General features: G+C 52.0%; 1 protein-coding gene across 1 annotated transcript in view; it reads right to left on the bottom strand.

Annotated features, from left to right (window-relative positions):
- The window catches only part of OTOG (otogelin), a 95,988-nt gene that overhangs the window by 38,428 nt on the left and 32,318 nt on the right, over positions 1–25,242 (bottom strand). The window contains exons 24-33 of the mRNA XM_070491278.1: positions 21,974–22,081; positions 16,895–17,033; positions 15,110–15,244; positions 14,655–14,801; positions 14,229–14,348; positions 12,217–12,333; positions 11,364–11,520; positions 8,702–8,728; positions 6,040–6,207; positions 1,621–1,899 (exon numbers count right to left, since the gene is read on the bottom strand). Coding sequence (XP_070347379.1) covers positions 1,621–1,899; positions 6,040–6,207; positions 8,702–8,728; positions 11,364–11,520; positions 12,217–12,333; positions 14,229–14,348; positions 14,655–14,801; positions 15,110–15,244; positions 16,895–17,033; positions 21,974–22,081 — 1,397 coding nt within the window. The remainder of the gene's footprint in view (positions 1–1,620; positions 1,900–6,039; positions 6,208–8,701; positions 8,729–11,363; positions 11,521–12,216; positions 12,334–14,228; positions 14,349–14,654; positions 14,802–15,109; positions 15,245–16,894; positions 17,034–21,973; positions 22,082–25,242) is intronic.

Here is a 25,242-nt window from a genome sequence, read left to right as displayed (position 1 = left end):
GACTAGCCTCCTTGTGAGCCCGTCTCAGGCCCTGGCAGGTGCAGTGTGTCTGAGACTGCCTTTGTTGCCCCCCATTGTTGGGACTAACAACAATAACAACAACAACAGCCAACTCTTAAACAGCACCAAGCACCATACTCAACCTTTCCCAAGGATTTCTCCCTCAATCCTCACAATAACCTCACGAAGCAGCTCTATTATCATCCCCATTTTATGAATGAGAAACTGAGGCACAGATGATGCTGGGAAAACCAAACTCTCCCAGGGAGATTTCCTCGAGAAAGGCCCTCTGGCCAGTGCCTTGACAAATGAGGGCCTCAGGGAAAGTCTGTAGCCTTGGGGGGCTTTGAGGCAGACAAGACCCCAGGCTACCCTGGCACAAATGACCAGTCTCTGAAACCACGGCCTGAGCAGGGAGTGCGGGCAGGCCTGAGCAGGCTGGAGGGAGCAGCCCCTTCCTGACTTCCTAATCCCCACACTGCTGTGGACTGCGAAGAATTCTGCTTTTCCAAGATCCTTGAGACCAGAACTGGGAGCTTATGTATGGGGCACACCTGCTACGAGCCAGGCCCTGAGCAAAGCCTGGGAGAGACAGTCAATCCTCCCAATTACCTTTTGTGGTAAGTACGCCCGTCACACAGGAGAAGAGAGAGTCAGGGAGATGCGGTTCTCCTCCAAGGGCTGAGGACCAGGGTCAGGATTCAAACCCAAAGCTGTCTAGCTTCAAACCTGGCCTCATTCCACTCTGCCCTGGTGTCTTCCGGAAGGGACACAAGTCCTGCCGTTAAGGCAGAGAGGAATCTGCCCTGGGTGGGGTTCATTGGTGGACTCGACAGATGCTGCTGAATGTGAGAATGAGCTGGCCCCGCCCTGGTGTGTATATGTATGTCTGTGTGTGTGTGCGTGGGGGGCGAGGGGTGCAGGGGTGATAAATGAAAAGGCTGGCTGGAGATACATGTACACAAGGGCATATGTAAACAGATCTACGCATACAGCATGAACATACATGTGCTCATGAAGGAGAGAGGCTGGCTGGAGCGGTAAAGAAACTGTGGTCACTTGCTCCAGAGTTTAGGCAGAGAACAAATACTTTTGGGACAGACCCACCTGGCAGGGGGCTGGCAAAGCCCTGGAACCCATTGGTCTCAGCTGGAGAGGGCACAGAGCTGCCCTATCACTGCCCAGGGTCCTGGGCCTCCCAGAGGGGACAGGGGAGGCTGCTGCCTCCTCAGCCTGGTGCCCCAGTGGGCGGTCTTTGAGCTCGCGGGGCAGGCAAATGTCCCCATCAGCAAGAAACCTGAGCCAGCGGGCTACACAAGCTGCAGCCACCATCACTTCTCGCCTTGCTTCCACAAGGGCCACCCTATTTTTAGACTGTGTAATTGGCCTGTGGGAGTAGGCAGGACCCAGGAAGCTGGCTGGGTCCCAAGCCACACTGCCCACGGCTCCCTAGGCCGCCAACATGGAGGCCAGGCCACCTCCCAGCTCAGGGGTAGCACCCATGTGTCCTCCCTGTGCCAGGAGAGTGAGGAGTCGGTTTCTTGGGGGCAGTTGGAAGGGTGAGGTGGGGAGAGGGCAGCTGTGCAAAGGGCCGAGGGTGATGGCAGGGTGGACACCTACCCAGAAGGCGGAAGAGGGTGCCCCGGCGGAATGCCTCTGTGTGCTCGTACAGCCGCAGGACCAGCGTGGGGCCCGACACGTAGAGGAAGCACCCGGGCTCCGCCAGGGACTCCAGGGCCACCAGGCCTGCCCGCCACATTCCCCGGTGCAACGAGAAGGAGGCACGGTGGTGGAAGGCATCGCTGCCCCGCCACTTAGCCAGCTCCAGAGACCCATTGGCTGTGACGTGGAGAAAGAAGTTGGGTCTGTCCGCTGCCTCCAGAGATACCACATCCAGGTCTGCAGAGAGCCACGTGGGTAAGGTCAGTGCAAGAGGGGTGCAGATGGGGGGCAGATGCCCAGGCACGCGTCTGCACTTTCAGTGACTCGGGACAGCAACACACCCTGTGCATCAGCTGGGCCCTGCTCCTCCGTGCCTGCCTCACCTCCCCTCGGCCCACCTACAGCTGTCCGCTGGCTGCCCCTCTGGCACACCATCTCTTCCCGAGGGAGGTGGAAGGACAGAGAAGCTGCCCACTGCCACACCTCGGGGAGTGATGGACTATCTTCCCCTCTCCCTCTCCTCTTCTTTCCCCTCTCTCCTTTCTTCTTCCCGCCCTCCCTCCTTCCTTTTTTCCTCTCTCCCTCTTGCAGACATTTCTGATGACCCTCCGTGTACCAGGTGCTATTGTAGATGCTGGGCATACAGCAGTGAATGGGACAGACAGAAATGGCCAGGACAGACAGAAATGGCTGCCCTGGTGGAGTTGCGTTCTAATGGACACACTGGACAAGCTGGGGTTCGGTGACCTGCCAGGTTTCAGTCTTCTTGGTCCTGCTCCTCCCAGAATCCCAGAGGGTCAGAGCTGGTGGGCCTAGGGGACGTTGAGGCCAACCCACAGAGGGGAACACAGCATCCCAGAGAGGGGAAGGAGCTTGCCCAGAGGCCCAAGCTGGTCTCCAATGTCCTCTCTCCTCTCTCCAGAAGGCCCATTTCTGGAGTGGGGCTTGCTGCTGGGTGGCCCGTCCCCAAGCCCACAAGCAGGTGCACAGGATGGGCCTGAGTCTGGAGTCCCCACCTACCACGCTGGCTGTGTGGTGGGCAAGTGAGTCCCTGCCTCTGGGCCTTGAGGGCTAAACTGTGTGACAGGCCTAGCCTGGGGCCCGGCCCGTGTTCCCTCCCTTTTATGTGCCCCTGTGTTCCCGGGAGGGACTGTGGAGAGCCCCTGCTGCACCCCCGGCGGCTGTGAGGGACCATGAGGCAGCTGAAGGGAGAGCTCATTAGTAACGTCACTAACGACAAATGCTCTTCATGAGTGACTCGCCACGTGCCAGGCACGTGGCCCACCAGGCCCCCACCTGCAGGTTTTATTAAATTCCGGGAGAGCCCTGGGAGGCAGCGAATTCACTCATTCTGCAGCTCACGCTGACTGAAGGCCCACCGTGTGCCAGGCACTGTTCTAGGCACTGGGGATGTGACAGGGACAAAACAACAGAAATCCCTGCCCTCATGGAGCTTACACGCAAGTGGGGGGAGAACAAACGTAATGAACAAGTCACTTCTATAACTTGAGAAGATGATGCTGCGTTACCCCATTTTACAGATGAGGGAACTGAGGCCTAGAGTCACCCTGATGGTGGAGGCAGGATTGGAACCCAGGACCTTAATCACTGAAGCCAGCCCCAGGGATGGGTTCCAGGAGCAAGCAGGACAGGGGGTAGAGCACCAAGTCCCAGTCCCAGCTCTGCTCACATTCGCTGTGTAGCCTCAGGTAAGTCACCTCCCATCTCTGGGCCTCGGCTTCCTTCTCTGTGAAGACTGGGGTTGGCCTAGATCAAGGGTCTCAAGTGTTTGCCCTGAAGTCCTCCTAATGGGAGAGAGGCTGAGACCCAGGCCTTGAGGGACAAACATAGGGTTTTACCTTAAACATTCAAGTGACTTTTGCCGTCCATTCTCTAAATTTCATTTTTTAAAAAATCTGTTTGGGAGGCAATATGGCATAGCATTCAAAGAGAGGACTGGAGCCAAAGGCTGGCTGCTGTCCCTAACAAGCGATGCGCCCTTGGGTGAATTACCCAGCCTCTTTGGGCCTCAGTCCTTGCATCTGTAAACTGGGAAAGTAACGGCACCTGCCTCCTAAGACCGCTGCGAGGATTAACCAAGTTATTCCACATGAAGCACTTAGCGCCTGGCACAGGCTAAGTGCTACAGAAGATGAGCTGTTATTATTAATAAATAACCTCCCCCCAAATCGTCAAGTAAAATTGAGTTTCCAGGGAGATGTGCCAGGCTGGGGCCGGCATCCCTTCAGTACACCCTAGAGGACATTAAGGCCCCGAGAGTGAGAGGCGCAGGCTAAGTGACTACTGAATCCTCCTCTCTGTGAGATTCTTTTCTCCATTTCTTCCCATCACCACCTTTCCCATCCCTCAAGGCGCAATGCAAGGGACACCTTCTCCATACAGACACCCCAGATCTCACCTGGAAGGCACTTTCTCTTCTGCTGTCAGTACCCTGGGCATGGTACAAGGGAAAGAGCACAGGATGGGGTAGGCTGGGAGCCTGATTCCTCACTGGGCCCTGCCCCCAGCTGCCATGAGACCCAGGCCTGCCTGAGATGGAGGATGGACTTCACAGCCTCGGGGGATGCTGTCCATAGTGATGCTCTCCAAGGCCAGGCTACTCAGGGGTCCTGCTTAACATGCCCATAAAACTTCTGGAAAATCAACAGCCCCTCTGGACTAGACCTTGTCTACGGGACCAAAACATTGAATGGAGAAAAGAAAATCCCCAGTAGGGAGGTGGCCTACTGCACCTGGAAGGTTGTAAGACACCTTCCTTCACACAGGACCACACAGATCTGGGGATCAGCAATGTCGAGGGAGGGAGCATTCTGTTTTGGGGTACTGGGGCGCTTCTGGCCCCCCTGTGGCCCAGGCCCTGGCTCCTTACTCCCGGGTTTTCTTGTTCAGTGGTGTGATTCCTCCTGGCACCTCCTACTGTACCTCCGGCTCACAGCACCATGAACATCACCGACAGCTGGGGACACTGGCTGTGCCCAGGGCTGGGCAGGAGCTAGGGTCCCTCCCTTCTTTAAAGCCCTTCCATGGCTCCCCACTGCCCTCGGGATAAAGACCTAACTCCTGAGCTTGGCTTACAGTCCCTTCCGGGCTCCTTCCCACCCCTTGAGGGAACAGCACTTATTCTAAGAAGCCTCTCCTGACTCCCCAAGACTGAGTTAGGGGCTCCTCCCAAGTGTTCCCAGAGGCCTTGCAACTGCCTTTGACCATGTCTGTCTCCTGGACGGGCCTGTGGACTTCTTGGGGACAGGGATGCTGTCCCTTACATCCCTAATTCCTCACTGCCCAGCTCTGTGCCTGGCATGAGAATGGGGCTCAATGAAAGGGAGGGAGGCAAGGAGAGAGGAGGAGGGTGAGAGTGAGGGGAGGAGGATGGTAATGGGGGGGGGGAAGAGAGAGAGACCCTCATAACTAGATAAACTGCAGACCCTGAGCAACTGAGAACGGAAATTCTTAGATTGGGATAAACTCTCTGATAAGTGTCTTGGTTCAACATTCGAGTGGATGCTGGGATTGGCTACATGGACCATCCCTGTGATTAGGCAGATACTGACTAGACGGGGCCAGCAGGATATGGGGAAGAAACCCTGATCACAGAGATGACACACACTAGGATACACACAATGGCCACAGAAGAGAAGGCTTCCTAGCACTGGTGGACTGAGGCTTTGGCTGGCCCAGGGCCCAGCACAGATACCACCCAGGGGTCACTCCCCAGCAGGCAAGGTTCTGCCACCCCTCAAGCACTACCGGACTCTGAAGAGAGGACAGTGCCCACTAAAAGCCAAGTCCTTCAGGTCTACTGGCGGTCTGAGACCCAGGAGGCTGGGGCTGGTTCCAGGAGTGCTCCAGTCTGTGTGACCCACAGCCAAGACTTCAGGATCATACCCTGAGCAAATCAAGAGCCTGCTCCTCTATTCAGAGGAGAAGGCCCCACCTGAGTCAATACATCAGCATGCTCCCCTCTGGCATGGAAAGTCTATCCAGTCTTAAAAATAAAGGGGGGAGGAGGAGCAGGAGAAGGAAGAGGAGCAGGAGGAGGAGGAGGAGAGAGAGACAGGGAGAGGCAGTAGTCGTCGTTCCCACCCGGCTTTCCTGGAACATAGCCTTTGTGTCAAGCAAGGTACGAAGGTACATCTGGACCTTGGCCTCCCTGGTTTCTTTGGGAAGAAGACGGAAGGTGTTTTTTTGAAGAGGCTCAGAGGCTGACCCGGAACCCTGTCTCACCTGGGAAAGGGGCACCGTGGGAGCCCCACGTTTCTCCGGTCACCTGGATGGCTTAGAGCCCAGCATCCTCCCCTTCCCTGGCAGCTGCCTCCCTCCACCACGGGCTGCAGTGGGGCCGGAGGTGGGCCTTACCGTGGGCCTTGGCCTTGTAAAGCGCAGCCGTCAGCAGGAAGTTCACGATGTCCCTGGGTAGAACATCCTTTGCACTCACTAGGACTACAGCACCGCCCGCCACCTTCACAGCCACCAGGGCACCACCGGCCGCCAAGCTGGCCAGCTGGTAAGGGCCCTTCCCTAGTGCTGGAGAGAAGGGGCCCAGTCACCAGCACTGCCTCCCTGGCCCTTGCCCACCTCTCATCCCTACCTGCCCACCCCCACCAGAGGTGGGGAAAAGAGAGGGTGCCGAGGAGGGGCTCTGGGTCACTTCCCTCACCCCAGGCCCCAGAGACCTTGATTTGCATGAGAAGGAGGGGACAAGGACCCCAGGCTGCTAGACCCTGATGGGAACTGACCCTCTACACAGCACCTGAATCGTTTCAGGGAGCCTGGGAAGAGGCCACCCATCGGGAGCATCTCAGCCCCCAAAGTCTCTCTGTTGGCCTGTCCCACTGCCTGAGACTCTGCCACTCCAGGCACTGCTCTATCAGGGGCGCCGCTGAGAGAAGTCAGCAGACCTAGTCCCTGCCCACCCCAGGGATGAGGCTGGGAAGGCCTGGGCTCCACGTCAGGGTTTCCTTATTGCACACGTGTGTCAGTCTGGTGTCTCCTGGGTTCCTGCAGCTGCTGGCATAGGCTGGCGCAGGGCATGGATTTCCTGGACAACTGCAGCAGCCTTGTAACCCACCTCCCTCCCTCTGGGGTGCCCCAAGCTCCAGTGCCTCCTCCTCACAATGCCTGAGTCACCTTCCCAGCCACACTCCCTGCTGGGACAGGGCTCCTGACCTGTTGATGGCTCCCCATTAGCCTCAGGATAGACTCCAAGAGCCCAGCTTGAATTCAGGGGCCCTTCACGCCCCAACCCCTGCCTACCTCCCACCTCCCCACACCCTGCCCCTGCCGCCATGAACTTCTCCAGCTCTTCCCTGAAAGAGCCCTGCTGTGTCCCGCCTCATGTCTCCACTCGTGCTGTCCCACCCACTCAGTGTAGTCCTCCCCGTTTTGTGCCTGGCAAATGCCTACTCAGTCTCGGGCCCAGCTCAAATGTCACCTCCTTGGTGAAGCTGTCTCTGCACCCCCTCCCACCACATACGAATGTCATCTGTCCTCCTCTGTACCCCGCCAGCCCCTAGAGCACAGCGCACACTGAGCCCAGCTCTCATGACAAGGATCTTGATCGGGGCTCCACGTGTGTCTCCCCTACTAGACAGGAGGCAGGCGGTGCAACGCTGGTAAGTGGTTAGCAACCAGCTCTCAAAAAACAAACAAAACCCCAATTTGTCGTGTTTGCTGATTTTCATGGTGTAAATACTCCCACCAGTGGCCAGTTTCAAACCACCAACCGAATGTGGAGTCAGACACACAGTTGGTTCTAGGGGGCCGGTGCGGGCTGGCTCCAGCGCACCCCTGCTGCATCTCATTGACCACTGCTTCCCCGCACCCGGCAGGGGCCTGGACCAGAGAAAACGTTGGCAGAAGAACAGAGCAAGGAATGGATGGGTGGGTGGTGGGCGGGTGGAGGATGCTGGAAACAGCCTGTCCTTTCCCAGTTACTGCCACCTAAAATGCCACAGAAGGGAGAAAACTCTGCTCTGAGCTGTTTTGCTGAAATGTCTTGCCTGATGTCAGACAGACCTTGCCTGTCCCAGGGATGCAAGTCTCCCAGTACAGATTCATTCCTTTAGGGCTGAAAGGTTTCGGCGGTCAGGAGCTCCTAGGCACTGCGGTCACCGTGAATCACCACGCTACTCCCTGGCCCAGCCCTCATCACGCGGACCCGCTAACTGGTATCCTTGTCTCTAATCTGCCCCCTCCATTTCACCTGCTATACTCCGCCAGGGGGATGTTTCTCAAGCCATAATCTGATAATGCAGGTAGCTGAGGACAAAGCCTCGGGCCTCTCTGCTCACATAGGCCTGCTTCTGGCAGGATGATGCCTGGAAGGAGGGGTGGGGACTTGAAGTCCAAGGGGACTGGTACCAGGGCCTGATGAGCATCTACCTCCGCCAAGGTCTGACCTCAGCCCAACTGGACAAAGATCAGTGCTGAAAACTACTCCCAGACAGCCTCCCCCACTGTCCACGACCCCAGGGATTAAACTGACTAATTGGCTCTAACACTGGACATTAACCTCCCTGGGGTCCTTAGTCATGGCCTGTGTTTTCACCCTCATGAATACAGGGGTGGGCGCACATCCTGGTGCCCTGCGACCTTGACGACATTTGAAGATGACCTGACAGGCTGAGCTGAGCCATAAGCTTTGCCCAGCCATCCTCAGGAAGGGCAGTTTGTATTTGCCTGGTTTGCCAACTTAGACCTTCAGGAAACCCAAGACGATGTTCCGCGGGCCTGATGAGCTAGACTATGAAGGCCAGAGGGCGCTGCCCTGGCTGAGCACAACCCCTGGGAAGCTGGCCTGGCCTGGGCTCCTGACAGAGGCTGCTGGGGACAGAGCTCTGGGGCATCCCTGGCCCCTGCACTGTCAAAGCTCTCTCTGAATGATGCAGTCCCTCCCTGCCCCGTGTCAAGGCTCTTCCAGGGCCAGCGGGGCCTCAGGATGGCTGATGCTGCTGTGGCACCAGGGCAGGGCTGGCAGTACCCCAGCCCCCGAGGCTCCACTTGGGTAGGTCTGGCTTACCTTTGTTAAAGAAGTCACAGTCATACGCTGAAAGAGAGGAAACAGAGACTCCTTGAGAATCCTGAGACGGATGGACAGAACCAAGTCCCCCAGCATCCCAGCTCTCTCTCCTTCCCCAAGGGCAGGACCTGGCCTGCCCCCCAAACTCCAAGATTCAGGCACGGTCATTGGATTCAGATGTCTTAAGGTGTAGGAAATACAAGGGCTCCTCTCTGCGCCCCCAGCACAAAGCTCAAAGCCTGGCCCAGAGGAGGCGCTCAGCATGTATCGAATGAATGAATAAATGCTGGACGGGAGGGTGTGCTTTGTGTGGCACCAAAGGGCAAGATTAGAATCAAGGAGTGGAAGCTCAGTCAGAAATGTTGCGGAGGTCCTGGAGGAATGCAAGCACAAGATGTAAGTGGGTCTTTCAGGAGCCCCAGGAGAGAAGGGACCAGGGGCCTCCAGGATCCAAGGCTTTTTCAGGCCCCTGGGCGCAGTTTCCATCAGGCTCGGACAAGCTCCTCAAGCGTGTGCTCAGCTTGCCCTCTAGTGGCCCAGCCCAGCACCACAGCCTGTCCCTATGGCACCCCGGCCATGGATTCCGCGGTCCACTGGGGAAAGCTGGGGTCCTTGCAGGGGGCACCTAAAGCCAGGAGCAAGGCCATGAGGAGCCAGTTGGGTAGACTTGGGACAAAGGCTGAGGAGGGGCCTCCCTCACTGATAGGCGTGGTCTGAAGAGAGACACTAGCTCCGCCCCATACCCCAAACCCCGTGATCAACACTATTCCTTTGCATCTGGCATCGCCCTCTGGAAGGAGCTCTAGGAGGCAGGAGATTGACCCACCATGTGGCTACAGCCAAGCCCTGCTTCTCCTCACTTGTGGACTCAGAAGACTGAACATCTCTGAGGCTCTGGTTTCAAGTATGCAGCAGGTCAACAGGAGGTAGCCCAGAAAAGTCACCAAGAGCCAGCTCTCTAGAGTCACACCTGGGTTCAAATCCCATCTCTCTCACTCATCAGCTGTGCATGCTGGGACAAGTTACTCAACCCCTCTGAAATTTAGTGCCCTCCTCCTTGAGATAGGACCACCACTAGTATCTGCCCCATAGACCTGCGAGGCCTAGACCAGGGCAAGGGAAGTTCTCACCTCAGGTGCAAAATTTAAGAGGGTGCCAAAAACCTCAGTAATCAAGATATATAATATTTTAATACAATATTCTTAAAATTTAAAAATTAACACAAAATATCTATGATGAAGAAAATGTCCAGGTTTTAAAATAGACTGGATCGGTGACAGTGTCTTGCCAAGCCATAACTGGAGCCAGAGGCAAAAGGAAATGTCAATAATATTGATCCTGTCATTACTTGCAACTTTGATATCCTGTTCATCAAAGATACTTTTCCATTAGTTTTGATTTTTAAGAAATATTGTCTTCAAATATGATTTCTCATGAATACTGAGTTTTTTGGTGCCCCCGTAAATCTTGTGCCCCAGGGAGCACCTCGCTCGCCCGACCGTAGTCCCTGGATATTAAGTGAGTCGCTGCACAGTGGATCCTCTGAGGGATTTATACGGGAGAAGCAGAGGGAGAAGCAGGCTGACAAGGCCGCAGGGCATCTGGGGAGGGAGGGGCTCAGGCAGAGAAAGGAGCCGAAGGCAGGTTCCGCTCCATCTGCTTCCTGAGGCCATCCTGCCTGAAGCCCCGGGCTCAGGACACCCCAGCACCCACATCCCCACGAAAAACGACAGCAACCTCAGCAGCAGCCAGAGCACCGGGCCAAGAGCTTTCCCTGCACGATCTCACTTAATCCTGCCGCACCTGCCAGGCAGGGACAGTCCTCGACTGTGACCCAGGGTGTGAGGGACGTGCCCCAGGTCACCCAGCCTGGTCACCAGACGGTCTGGCCCCAGAGCCTAACAACCACAGCACCGCAGAAGGAGGTGTGCCCGCACCAGGAGACCCACTGGGGTGCAGGAACAAACAACGTCCCATGTATTTTATTTCATCTTTCAAATATTTACTTTCGTATCTGTTTTGTGATACACATTTACACTACCAATAGTATACATATGTATGTGTATTTATATATGTGTGTTCAAAATATTTTTACCTCGTAGAAGTATGCAACCAAAAGCATCTGCAGACCACTGCTGCTCTAAATAAACTGATATCTTGTGCTGCCTCTGAGGGAGCCTGCGTGTCTCAGCTGACAAAGGGCTTATACATTCACTGTCCCATTTGATCCTCACAAGAAACCTGGTTGGGCAGGACTATTCCTATTTTTCAGATGAGAAAACTGAGCTCAGAGAGGTTGGGCGACTTGTTTGAGGTCACACAGCTTATAAAAGGTAGCTCTAGGTCTGGAACCCAGGGCTCCTGACTCTCTAGTAAAGTGGTTAGGAGCACAGGCTTGCAGCCAGATACTGGAGATGAGGCCTGACTCCACCACTAACCTGTGTGACCTTGAGCATGTTACTTAATCACTCTCTCACCTGTTTCTCCAATTGTGAAACAGGAACAGGGTAGTTGTAAGAATTCAATGAATGATACACACAAAGCGGTTGGTGTCTAGTACACACTAAGGACGCAGTAAGTGCTAGCCAGAGGGATGGTACCCACAGGCCTGCCCACAGAGGGGCTCCACCCTCCCCCTCAGATGATCAGTCTGGACACTCACGGCAGAGGCGCGGGGTCCGCCAGTCAATGGCCACCCCGTGCTGGCAGCACTGGTGGGCATAGGCAGACACACTGGCACAGAAGCACTCACAGTCACCGCCCCGGCTGCACCCACACGTGTCCGTCAGGCAGTTTGAGTAAAACCAAGTGACATCAACCTGGAGGAGGTCAGAAGTCAGAGGTCAGAGACAGATCCTGGATGTTAGCCCTGAAGCTTCTCGGCTGATGCCAGTCAGCCTCAGGGGGCAGCATAAACATGAAGGGACCACAGGATGAAGTGAGCTACCGTGTGGGGTGACAGAAGGGCGGTGTGTTCGTAGGAAAGCAATAATTCCACGGCCCATGCAGACCCCACCTGGAGAACTAAGCTCTCTGCTTCCTTGGGCCTGGGCTATTGGATCTGGTGGCCGAGGAACAGACACGGGGTAAGAATCACTGGCCAGGCCAGCAACAGGCCAGGACAGTCTGACAACAGCCTTTGAGGCCCTGGAGGGTGCCAGGCAGAGCCAGCGCCAGCTCTCCCGTCTCCACTGAGGGCAGAGCAGGCAGGGCCGAGGCCACAGCAGGAGGGGTTCGGGTTTACTGCTCAGAAGAACTTCCCAATCGGGAGGGAGGGTGGGAGTGAGACAGGCTTGCAAAGGGCACAGAAGCTCTGTTTGTCTGGCGAGATGTCCCTGGTCGTCTGGGACAGGACGGACTCAGCCAAGTAGGCTGGAGGCAGGGTAACAGCAGAGGTGGGTCTTCCCTCTAGACCTGAGGGGGTCTCTCCTGAGGTGTCGGGGGGGCAGTCTGAGAGTGGCAAGGGTCCCGGGGAGCAGAAGGGGCTCAGGAGCATGGGGGCTGAGTCCACTCACCACAGGGTGGCAGGTCTCGAACACCTCACTGAGCAGGACGTTGCACTCCTTTTTGGCAAATGGTTCTCGGAGAGGATTCAGGACACATGTGTCCCGGGGGTCAAGGGTGTCTGGACACTGAGGGTCAAAGGCAGGGCTGTTGCCCTCCCTACCCTCTAGACGCCTGTGGCCTCATGTGGCGAACAGACTCCTAGAGTGGCCCCGTTGATCTCCACCCCCTGGGGTTCAGATGCTTGTACAAGCCCTTCCCCTGAGAGTGGGAGAGACCTATGACTTGCTTCACACCAACAGAAGACAGCCGAGGTGACGGGACAGATGTGGTCAGGTGCGTTTTATTACACGGTTATGGTACACGAGACGGTAGAGCCCATCTTGCCGGAGTCTCCCCCTTGCTGGCTGTGAGGAAGCAGGCAGCCATGCTGGGGAACCTCATGTGGTGGGAATGGGGGTGGTCTGTATCAGCTGAGGGTGGTCTCTAGCCAACAGCTAGCAAAAAGAATTGAAGCTCTCAGCTCTGCGGTTGCAAGTAACTGAATGCTGCCAAGAACCATGTGAGCGGGAAGCAGATCCTTCCCCAGCTGACCCTGCAGATGAGAGCCTGGCCCTGGCTAACAGCTTGACTGCAGCTTGTGATGCCCTGGACAGAGAACCATGCCACGCCGTGCCCTGACTCCTGACCTGCAGACACTGAGAAAATACGTGTGTGTGCAGTTGCACGCTGCTTAGTCTGTAGTAATACTGTTACACAGCTGTCGATAACTAATACAGATTTCCTCGATGTCCACCAACCTCTGCCTGCAGCCCTATATTTTCACTGGAGCCCCCAGGGTATGCCAAAGGTGATTCTCAAGAGAGAAACAGCAGTGGGGGGTGAGAGGAGGGGAGCAATAAAGGTCAGCCACCTACTCAGCTTCTCTAAAACAGGGACGGGTTAGAGCACACCTTTCTGAGGCTGTGAGAACGGCCTTGTCCCATCCATCTCAGGATTATACTGAGCTGCAGGCCATGACTAACTGCTCCCCCAACCCAAGTCTACACAGGTTCACCTCCGTCTGCTCCCCAGCGGAGGATTAGGGACCTAAAACCACTCAGTCCAGGAAAGGCAAATATGTAACACTCATATCGCTACTCTCCACAGCTGCACTCACGGCAGACAGAAATAATCAATCACAGTTCTCCTTCCAGCTGAGCCTGACACAAGTCTTAGGTATTTCTCAACAAAGCTTCCCAGGCAGCCTCTTCTGACTGATCAGAGCTGTCACACGAGGTCAAATCTATTCATCATCCTTCTCCTGGCATAGCCCTTCACTTCACAGAGGACGACAGAGAAGATGGGACTTACTCAGGGTCACCCAGCAAATCACTGGATGATCCAAGACAAGAACCCAGGCCTCCTGCTCTCAGTTCAGTGCTGTTTCCCCCACAGCTCACAGCTTGGCAGCCTCAGTCAGACATCTCCCAAACTTCAAGGACACCCCCCTCATTGCTGCCTCTGTTAATGTCGTCCTCCCTCTCAGAGGCCTTCTCTCTGATACAGTCATCCTTCCGAATATGGCCTATCTTTTAAGTACAACCTAGTCTCACCCGCTTCAGGAAGCCTTCTCTGATCGGCTCAACACACACTGGTCTCTCTTGGTTTCTCCTCGTCACTAGACTTAGTGCCAGGCACCGAGGGCTCAGAGATGCGTAAGACAGTCATGCCCCACAAGGCTCCCCTTCCCTTCTAGTGCTCCTCTATCCGAGGACAGAGACTTTGTCTCCTTCCATTTCCCACCCTTCCACTAGGGCTTGGTCCAGGGCAGGTGTGCAGCCCAATTTGTGAGATGGGACTGTGCGTGTCCTCAGGCCACAGGACAGAGTCTAGGGCTGTGGGTGCCGGGTCAGAGGCGGGAGAGCAGCTGCAGGGGCAGCCTCCCACCAATGGCCCTCTTCCCTGACCTGGGGCCAGTTCTCTCAGCCCTGCCCAGGGCCCAGCTGGGTGACAGGAGTGAGCCCAGTTAGGGAAGCTTTACCTCGACTGCAGCCCAACTGCTACCAAACTCCTGGGGGTTAGTTAACTCGAGGTTCTCTGGGGTCCTCATCTCATTGATGGTTTTTAAGTCAAAGTTCCCACAGAGTCCCGCCAGCTGGCCCTGAAAGAAGAGAGGACACCAGGGTCAGTTACAGGCACACGAGGGGTGAACCATGGGCAGAGGGGTCACCACGAGTCCAGGAGTCTGTCACAGACCCAGTCATGACTACTGGGGTCATAGTGTGAAGAGGGACAGGACAAAGGTCAGAGCAGAAGGGGCACAGAGCAGTGTGGGGAGGACAGGACAGAAAGCATGATGCTCCTGTCTCCTCAGTGAGGGTACAGTTCACCCAAGGACACTCAGTGGCTTGGCTCAGCCCCAGGCAGGAGCAGGGGGCCCCTTAAGAGTTATTTGTCATGCAACTACCTGCCACTGTGGCCCAGCCTGGATGTGCACTGTGGTCCTCTGGTCCCATAAGAGGGTGATGTGCTCCCGTGGGAAATGCACCAGCGTGAAAAACCCTGCTTGCCATGTGTGGACCTCCTGGTCCTCATCCAGGAAGCTCTCAGGACTCTAGGGGGACAGAGATGGTCATTCCTGAGGCCTGAATATCCCCCAAAACCTGGCTCAGCTGGGCCTGGCTACAAATCACTGCCCCCGCCCCCCCACCAGGACCTCACCAACTCCTCTGCCGCCCTCACGCCCTGACATTGACCTCTGTGTTCCTGACCCTGGCTAAGGAATTCAGTCTGGCCTGCTGACGCAATGGTGCTTCAAGAGAAAGTGCTGTGGCAAAGAAACCAGTCCATAGCCCTCTTCAGCCCTCAGCCCCCGTAAACCTGCAAACTGTCTACACAACCTTCCCCCGCACCCGCCCTTACGGGATTTCCTGAGTCGTCATCAAAGAGGATGAGTGAGTTCCCCACACTGATGGAGACAAACTTCCTGCAGATGATGCCAGAGCTGTAGCAGTTTACATTCTCTACAATCACGGAGAAGCTGAAATCTGATGTGCTCTGGGGAGAAAGTAACTTAGTTCAATAAAACTGGGGAGAGAAGAGATTCCGCTGACAGGCACAGAGGTAGCAGGACGTGGACTCGGAAGTCAGGTTTTTGATCCACTTCTGCTTATGAGCTGTGTGACTTTGGACAATTTAGTTCAGTTCTCTGAAGCTCAATTTAATTTTTGGGTGCCTGGTGCAGTGTTCAGCATATAGTGATGTTCCAAAAAGTATCTGATGAATGAATGACTGAATATATAATAGGGATGACTGGGGTTGACGGGTGTGGGGGAGCGGTGCTGTCTTACATGCACTGAAGAGGGCACTGTAAGCCTCTCCCGAGGGCAATTTGCAGGCAGTGAACAACATTCTCAATGTATGTAACTTTTTATAGCAATGCCACTTCTAAGAGTCTAGAGACATATCCACACAAGAATTCACTGAGCATTTAAATATTGGCAACAACCTAAATGTCCATCAATGGCGAATAATAAAACAAAGTAGAACACATCTTTTCTATAGAATTCTATAGAAAGAAGAAAGAAAAAGTATGCAATGACTGTATGAGATTATGTCCAAAGTATACTATTAAGTGAAAAAAGCAAACTGCAGAATCCTATTCATACAATCTGAACAAAGTATGTGTGTGTATGTGAGTGCGAGCACGTGTCTGTCTCCTGGAAAACGATCTGGCAGGATTCACACCTGACTGTTATGAGTGGTCATTCATCAAGGAACGGGAACAGAAGAGATGTGAAGAGGAATTTTTTTTTTAAGATATGCTTCTGTACTGTTCTGAATGTTAGTGACAAGCATGCATTACCTTTGAAATTCAAAAAATAAAATAAAGTCAGTAATCTTTGTCTTGTGGAGTTATTGAAATTATGTGAAAGACCCCAGTACAGTGCCTGCCCCACAGGTAGGACTCACTCCATAACAGGTTTGTTGTCATCATTATTATTATTACTGTTATTTTCAGTATTATATAATGAGATGGACAGGCCCTTAGCAAAACCAAGGCCCCCTGGCTGTGTCTCTGGCACTCTCCCACCTGCCTTGTTGGCACCCTTTTCTCCTTCTGGAAGGGATCCTGCCTCTACTGTGCCAGCCCCACATCACCATTCCTTTTCCTCCAGGTGAGCTGACAGCTTTAACACGTGGCTCCTCAAGCATATCAACTCTGCAGTCAGATTTCTTAGTTCAAACCTGCCCCCAGTTCTGCCACTGACTAGCTTCCCTAGGCTCAAGTTGCCACATGTATCCCATGCGGTCAGTAAACTCTCCCTTGTAGTGTTGCTGTGAGAATTCAGTGAAGCAATGTTTGAAAATGGCTCAGGTGACCACCAGGCTTATACTAAAGGCTCCAAAAGCACCCACTCTCACTATCACAGACAGAAAAACCACTGGCCCCGACAGGCAAGGTTATATGGAGAGTGGACAGGCTGTGGGGCACATTATGACTGCTGGGCTCTGTCCAGCCCTGATCTTGCTCCTCAGCACTTCTTTCAGTGTCTAGAGAGCCACACCCCAGAGCTCAGATCTCCCCACGACCCAATCATGCATCAGACTGCAGTCCAGAACATCAACATGCCCAGAGGTCCTCAGCCTCAACCCCTCTGGTCCCCACGGAGCCTGCTGGGCAGACAGACACCTCCAGGAGCTCACCTTGACCAGGTGCACTTTGCATGCCCCCACGAAGTCAAACGGGAGCCCGTCAAAGGTGCGGTAATGCCGGTCACCGTAGGCCGTGCAGGTGGAGGCACAGGGGTGCAGGGTGCACTGGAAGGAGCCGTGCTGGCATACGCTGAAACACACACACCCAGACCAGCTCGCGGGGCACACCCACACCTGGACTATCCACCAGAGCCAAGCCTATCAGGTGCCCACTATGTGCCCCTGGGCCAGGGGTCAGCAACATTATCAGCCTCCAACAGAAGCTGCCGAGTGGGACTGCGGGTCCCCATTTTATGTAGGAGACACAGGTCTCATGGAGGTTAAGGAGCACATGGCCAATAAATAATGGAGCTGAGACTGAACCCAGAGCTATCTGACTCCAAAGTCCACATGCTCTTTACCACTCCAACCATTCATCCATTCATTCAAGAAGTATTAGGCACCTACCATATCCCAGGCATTATTCCAGGAGTTTGAGACACATCAGTAAACAAAACGGCAAAAACCCTCTGCCTTTGTGAAGCTTAGATTCTAGAGGGAGAAGATACACGCTAAATAATAAAAATAAGTAAGCATGAGTAAGTAACACAGCGTGTTAGAAGGCGACGAGTGCTATGGGGGAAAGGAGCAGGATCCAGGGGATTGGGAATGTGTGGGGTGGCACGCAATTTTAAACAGGGTGGTCAGAGGGACATCGTGCTTTGCTGAGAGAAGGAGTGTTTGGGGGATTTGATCACGGGGATGACGTGATCTGAAGCAAGTTCCACGCTGGCTGCCATGCTGAGTCTAAGCTGAAGGAGGCCGAGGATGGAAGCAGGAAGACCAGTTGGGAGACTATTCCACAATCAGGGAAGAGATGACGACGGTGGCTAGGAACAGGGTAACAGCAGAGGAAGGAATGAGACGTATCAGATTCTGGATCTACTTGGGAGGTAGAACCAGAAGGATTTGCAGACAGCTTGGATGTAGGTAGTAAGAGAGAGGACTCAGGGATGACTCCAGGTTTTTCGGCTTGAGCAACTGGAAGAATGAACCCAGACAGGGGAGGCTGAGCAAGGAGCAAGTCCGAGGGAAAGATCAGGTGTTCAGTCTAGGACATGCTGAGTTTGAAACATACACGTGGCGATGTCAAGTGGGCAGTTGGGTGTGTGAGTCGGCAGTTCAGGAGTGAGATTTGGACCACAGGCAGAAGTTTGGGAGTCATCTGTATATGGATGGGCCTTATCACCATGAGACCAGGTGAGTTCACCAAGGGAGTGAGTATAAATACAGAAGATTCTTGGGGCACTCCCAACACTAAGAATTTGGAGAAGAGGAAGAACCAGCAAAGAAACCTGAGATGGAGCAGTAAGAGAAGTAGGAGGAAGACCAGGAGGGTGGGGAGTCCCAGAGCTATGTGAAGAAATGCATGAAGGGAGAGGGGATGAAAACAAGGGATCAATGCGGTCAAATGCCGCCAACAGGTCTAGGAAGAGGAGGACCATGAAACGGACATTGGATATAGCAATATGGAGATGACTGGTGATCTAGATAGGAACAGTTCTGGAGGAATGGTTAGGAAAATGCCTGACTGCACTGGGCTGAGGGAGAATGGGAGAAGAGGAATTAGAAACAGCAGGTATAAGAAACTTTTTTGAGAAGTTCTACAGTAAAAGGGTAGCAAAGAAATGGAGCCCTTACTCGGGGGTTGGAAGTTTTTCAAACCTCTTTTTATGTTGATGGGGATGATCTAGTGAGGAAGGAAAAACTGACTATATGGGCGAGAAAGTGGAGGCATTCTTAGTGGTGCCCTTGAGTGAGAGAGGGGTGGGATCTAAAACTGACTATATGGCGAGAAAGGGGAGGCATTCTTAGTGGTGCCCTTGAGTGAGAGAGGGGTGGGATCTAAAGCAGAGGTGAAGGAACTGGCTTTAGATCGGAGCACAGACACTCAGTTCATCTTTGGTATAGGTGGAAGGCAGAATAGAGGGTACAGAGTCTGGAAAGTTCTCTCCTGATGGCTTCAATTTTCTCAGTGAAACAGGAAGCAAGATCATCAGCTGAGAGTGAGGAGAGGGGAGTTGGTGCCGGGGCTTTGAAGAGGGAGCAGAAAGTGTGAGCCAGTCACCTAGGGGGATGAAAGAGAGAACTAGACCAAGGAAACATAGCGTGAGGGCTGGTCAGCCTGGAGACCTTTTCTGAGGAGGAGAGTCACGAATTTAGAGTGAGATGATGCTGCTTGGTTATGTGCTCCTCCAGCCACACTCAGCTGCAATGGATGCAGGTGCAAAAGGCGGGTGTCATCAGGGGACGACTTCGCCAAACAAGTAGGGCCAAGCAGGAGAAGGGCAAGAGAACTGAGGTTGTATTCAAGGAAGTGGGCACAGTGCCAGACTGTGGGCCCAGAACAAACAGAAGGGAAGATATCAAGGGGCTGAGAGGCAGTGGAGAGCTGGTAGGGTCCATGGATTAGAAACCTGGCTGGAGGTGAAGGATTGAGGGTGTCAGGGTACTAGAGGGAGTGGAGGAAGACAGAAGGTGAGGTGAGAGGCATGAAATTTGGATATGGGCTGGCTGAGTTATTGGGAATGGCACAATCTAGGGGATGACCACTCATACCACTAGCTTGGAGATAAGATCACTGGAAAAGAGAAGATGAAGAAATTATGATGTCAGGATAACATTAGCATCTTTAATGGATACTGAAGTCTCCAAGAATTAGGGCAGGAGTAGGGTTGGATAAAGGGGACGGTATCTGGAGCTAAAATCTTCAGGAGTAAAGGGCATGACCTAGGGCTCCTTGTAAGACAACAACAATGAGGGGCAGGCTCTCTCCAATCACACACCATATACACACCTGGTCATTCACTGAGTCCTCACTCCCTAAGCCTGTGCACACATCCAGTCACACACCCACCTACACGACTTATTACAACCCAGGTGTGTAAGCAGTGCTGCCAATGCTCCCACCATGGCTGACTTCACGCTACCAACATGATATCACTGAACATGGAGCTGGGAAGAGATGGAAGCCAGGCCCCATCCCGGTAAACAGATCCCATCCAACACTCAAGCCCCATCAGCCCAGACACCCTTCAGCACCCACCTCCCCAGTGGAGAGCAGCCGGAATGTGAGTCACAGTGCCGTGTCCTTCCAGAGGGAGTGTTGGGAAAGTTTGTACATGTATTAGGAAGGTGGAATGTGAAAGACTGAGTTAAAACGTAAAAACTTGCCCAGATGTCTCTCAGTCCATTAAGGGAGAAAAGAGCCACTCTATGGCCAGTCGGCCTCTCGCATAAAGACAGAGCCTCTTTACGTCAAGGTTCTAAACCCTAAAATAACCCAGTCTTTTGGTCCTGGCTCCTGATTCTCCCCCCACCATTTCACAGCACAAAGTGCTCACAGGAGAGGATTCAACAGAGCACAGCCATCCTCCTGCCTGGGCCTGGGAGTGCTGGTACGGTGGCTGGCATCCCGTGAAGTGACCAAGTGAGTCAGTCCTTGAGCCTGAGCCCGCTGGGCGAATCCAGGCTGGCTGGCCCCATCTCTCACCACACTCTCCAGGCACCGATAGTCAGCTCTGGCCCACCAGTCACAAACTCCCACGAACACTGGAGTACACAGCCTGCACAGAGCTCTGCGTCCTGACTTACACCCACAGACTTCTGGGGTCAGACAGCCAGAGCTCTGACCTTATAAATACACCCTGAGATATCTGGGGAAACCAGCCTTGGAGTGGATGGGCTTGACTGTGATTCTGCTGCTGACATGGAAAGAAATGCCATGGCCATCCTGTGGGCCAGAGAAAGAGGACAGTTTCAACCCCAGCATGGGATAGAGACTGGGGACCATGCTTTAGCTAATCGGATGGGTCTCCAACATGGAACCTCCTCCAGCTTCTCTGCTGGGCCCCTGGGCCCCAGTGCCAGGGACTTCCAGCCCATCCATCCCATGTCAGGCCGCCCATGGCTGGTCTTGACATTGGAACGGTGACCAAGTTTTCTCCCCCAAATCAGGGTACCAGTTTATCATTACTCACCTCCTCCCCTCAGAGCTCTCTCACTCCCCCATTGTTCCTGACCCTGAGGCCAAACGAGGCTGCCTCCCACAGCCCACACTGTCATCTCCACAAAGAACTGAATGTCCCTGAGATGAGGAAATCTCACCCAGAGGTAGGGGAAGGAGCCAAGCATCTTCTCAGATCTTAGTGTGGCTATGACAGCAGCGGGACAACAGAGGACCTGCTCATCCCCTCGCCACACCTGGGACTCCTCAACGCAGCCAGCTGGAGCACACGTGCCTGTGCACACTCACATGTGCACACACTCACTAAGCTGAGAGAAATCCCCAGGTCTAGGAGGGCTTCCTTGGCCTGGAAGAGATGTAAGAGTTCAGCAGAGCCAGCTGGCTGGGGACACACTCATCTCCGAAACACCAGACTGGGAGCCAGTACACCAAGCTACTTCACACAGGATCTTGTGCCCAGCCCGACCGCTTTGGACAGTCATTGGAACGTGATGTGGGACTAGGGCAGAAAGAGGGTTCCACTGGTTGGGGGACTCTGCTGGAATGAGCTGAGCAGACCTGTCTCAGGGGTCCTGGCCCCATCTCCTTTTCCTCCTCATCTTAGCCCCACTATCTAGCTGATGTGATCTGGTCATTGTTCGGAGAGTTGCTCTGAGATGTCCCCTGGGCCCCTGGGTCCTGGAGACACATCCAGGGCTGAAGGGGCACTGGGACTATCTAGTCATTACATGCATGTGCAGGTGCATTCACATATCCAGTCTATGCATTTTGGATTTGTGTTCATACAAATATGCAAACATACTGTCATGGTTACAAATATGCATGTACACATATTCATATACATGTCTGAACAAATTCACATTCATGAAAATACTCACAAAAATACCCTCCAAAATTCTTTCTATGCATACACTTGTATATGTACACAAACCCTACATAACACAACACAAAACACGAATACAAACATAGTGGAAGGCGGAATGCTAGACCGTGCTCATGATCCTGCATCCCATATCCATCCTCACCCCTAGCAAAAGGCAGAGCCTAGATGGAGCCTGACTTACCAGGTATGGCAGGGGGATATAACCTGGTCCCCAGGGAAATACTCCTTCCCCTTCCAAGTGCATGGGCACTCCTCTGGCAGGAAACATGCGTCCCCATGTCTGAGTAGGCTGTAGGGACATAGCAAGCGGGTGGTCAGGACAGTACCTTTCCCATATCTGCCATCTGTGGAGGACCCTGCATCCTCATGGATGCCCTGGGGTAGCTGCCAGTAGTTACCCTAGAAGAGATTGGCCATGTACCCACTACCATCTTGCTGCTGCCCAATGGGGTTCAGAGGTACCTTAGTAACTGGAAAAACCAGAGACAGACTTGGCCCATCTTGGAAGTCTCTGCTATCCCCCAGGAAGCAAGGCTCAGCTCTACCAGCCACATCCCCCTGGCCAGGCTGGATGCCAGTTGCCTCTTAGGCACAAGCTACATACTAACGAACAGACCACGGACGTGACCATTGACCCTCCCGCCCAGGGTGCCCATAGAGCAACCAGCAGACCTGCACTGAAAGAAATGTTGAAGGGAGTTTTCCAGGAGGATGGAAATTCAGATCCACATGAAGGAATGAAGAGCTCCCAAAATGGAAATTATATTGGCAAATATAAAAAAAAAATTATTCATTTCTTTAAGAGATAACTAAGCATTTAGAGCAAGATTATTGTCAATGAATTGTGGGGTTTATAAAATATGTAGAAGTAAAATGTATGACAATAATAGTACAAAGGACAAGAAGGGAGTAAATAAAAGTATACTGTTGCAAGTATTCTACACAAAGTGGTAAAATACCATTCATGGTAGACTGTGATAAGTGAAAGATACATACTGTAATCTCTAGAAGAACCACAAAAAATAAAAAGACCAAGACATATAGTTAAAATGAAATAAAGGAGACAAAATAGACTACTAAAAAATACTTAACCCAAAAGAAGGTAGAAAAGAAGAAAAAACAAACAATAGGACAAACTGATAACAAATAAGATGGTAGTATTAAACCTAATCCAATTACATTAAATGCAAATGCAATTAAAAGAGGAAAGGGTGACATTGGTTAAAAAAAGCAAGACGCAACTATATTATTTTTATAAAAGACACAACTGAACTATAAAGGCACAGATAAGTTAAAAGTAAAATGATGGAAAATGATACCAAGCAAACAACAATCATAAGAACGATGGAGCAACTATGTTAACATCAGACAAAGCAGACTTCAAGGCAAGTAGCATTAACAGCAATAGACAGAGATATTTCATAACGAGTCAATTTATTAAGAGAACATAACAATCCTAAATGGGCATGCACTAAGTAACAGAGCTTCAAAAAACACAAGCAAAACTCACTAAACTAAAAGGAAAAAAGAGATAAATCCACAGTTGTAATTGGAGATTTCAACATGCCTCTCCATTAATGATAGAATAGGCAAAAAAATCATCAAAGATGTAGAAGATTTGAACAACCAGACCTAAATGACAATTAAAGAACTATCTAATAACAGCAAAATGCACGTTATTTTCAAGCATACATGGGAAGTTCACCATGACAACTATATTCTGGACCATAAAAAACTCAATAAATTTCAAAGGTTTGAAATCACATGAAGTATATTCTCTGACCACAACGAAATTACATTAGAAATAGGGAACAAATCAATATAAGGAAAATCCCAAATACTTTTAAATTTAGTAACATTTTTAAATAACCCATAGATCAAAGGAAATTAGAAAATATTACCAAAAAAGAACGAAAGCACAATGCATCAAAATTTGTAGAGTGCAGCTAAAGCAGTGCTTACAGGGAAATTTATAGAATTAAATGCTTGTATGAGAAAATAATAAAGGATTACAATCAAAATTTAAACTAGAAATATAAGAGCAAGTAAATCCAAAGTAAGTAGTAAGAAGGAAATAATAAAGATAAGAGCAGAAATCAGTGAAATAAGAAAACAGAAAAACCAGAAGTTGGTTCCTGTTCAGTCTAGCTGAAAAAAGGAAAAAAATAAAATCTTTAAAAAGAAAATGGGCAAAAGACTTGAATGGACACTTCAAAAAGGAAGATATATAAGTGGCCAAAAAGCACATGAGAAAGTACTCATCGTTAGTCATTAGGGAAATATAAACTGAAACCACAATGAGATATGACTACGTTCTCATTAAAATAACAGAAATGAAAACACCAAGTGTTAATGAGCATGTGGAGCAGTCAGAATTCTCATGCGGTGAGACTGTGAAATCATACAAATGCTCTGGAAAATAGTCTGGCAGTTTCTTATGTAGTTAAACATAAATCTACCCCAGGACCCACCCAAGAGGAAGACATTATAGCCTTATTCAAAACAGTCCCAAACTGGAAACAACCCAAATATCCATCAACATTTAATGGATGAAGGAATTATTGTATATACATACAATGGAATATTACTGAGCAATAAAAAGAAACAAACTACCAGAAAATGAAACAATGTAGGTCAACCTCACAAACATATGCTAAGGAAAAGAAGCCTGACATGGAAGGGTAGGTACTGTATGACTAGATTTTCATGAAGTTCTAGAATAGGCAGAGCCTATCTATGCTGAAATGAAGAACTACAGTGGGGGGGGGGGGGTGGGGAGCGGAGAGGATCGCCTGAGAAAAGACATAGGGCATGAGGGTATTTTTTTGAGGTGCTAGAAGTGTTCTAGATCTTCATGGGGGTGTGGGTCACAAGGGGGTATAAATTTGTCAAAGCTTAGCAAACCGTATACTCAGAATCTGTGCATTTTACTGTATATAAATTATGCTTCACTTTAAAAAAATTAAAAAAGGAAAAAAACCCAGTGAGGCATCAAAAGCTGATTGGAAGCTCCCTATTTAAGGGGGGGCCAGAATTTCATTGGGGAACCCCCAAAACATGAATTTCTGTAGTTTTTTTTCTCTTGGCCCAGCCAATTTTCGAGAAAAGAATCCTCTTTTTCTCTAGCCTAGGAGGCAAAGGCTTTGATGCCACCATCCTGGGAACCAATGTGGGGAAGAGGACAGGGTCCCTGTAGGCTTTCACTTCATCTCCCTGTTGCATCTTATTCCTCCTGGTGCCCCCAAGATCAAAGTCTAGAAACTCTTACCACCTTTCCCCTGCGAAATGAGCCTGGGGCAGTTGAGTGACCGCAGGGCAGAGGGAATCTGGGAGGTTAACGGCTCCATATATAGACTTGCAACTCATCCTCCTGTCTCCCTCCCACCACCCCATCTTCTGAGACGCCTGGAGCCTCCTGTTCCTGAAGCTGTCAACACGACATAGGTTGCT

The sequence above is a fragment of the Equus asinus genome, chromosome 20 (genome assembly GCF_041296235.1).
Source record: "Equus asinus isolate D_3611 breed Donkey chromosome 20, EquAss-T2T_v2, whole genome shotgun sequence".
In the NCBI taxonomy this organism is placed as follows: domain Eukaryota; kingdom Metazoa; phylum Chordata; class Mammalia; order Perissodactyla; family Equidae; genus Equus; species Equus asinus.
This window is presented reverse-complemented; position numbering and strand designations above follow the sequence as displayed.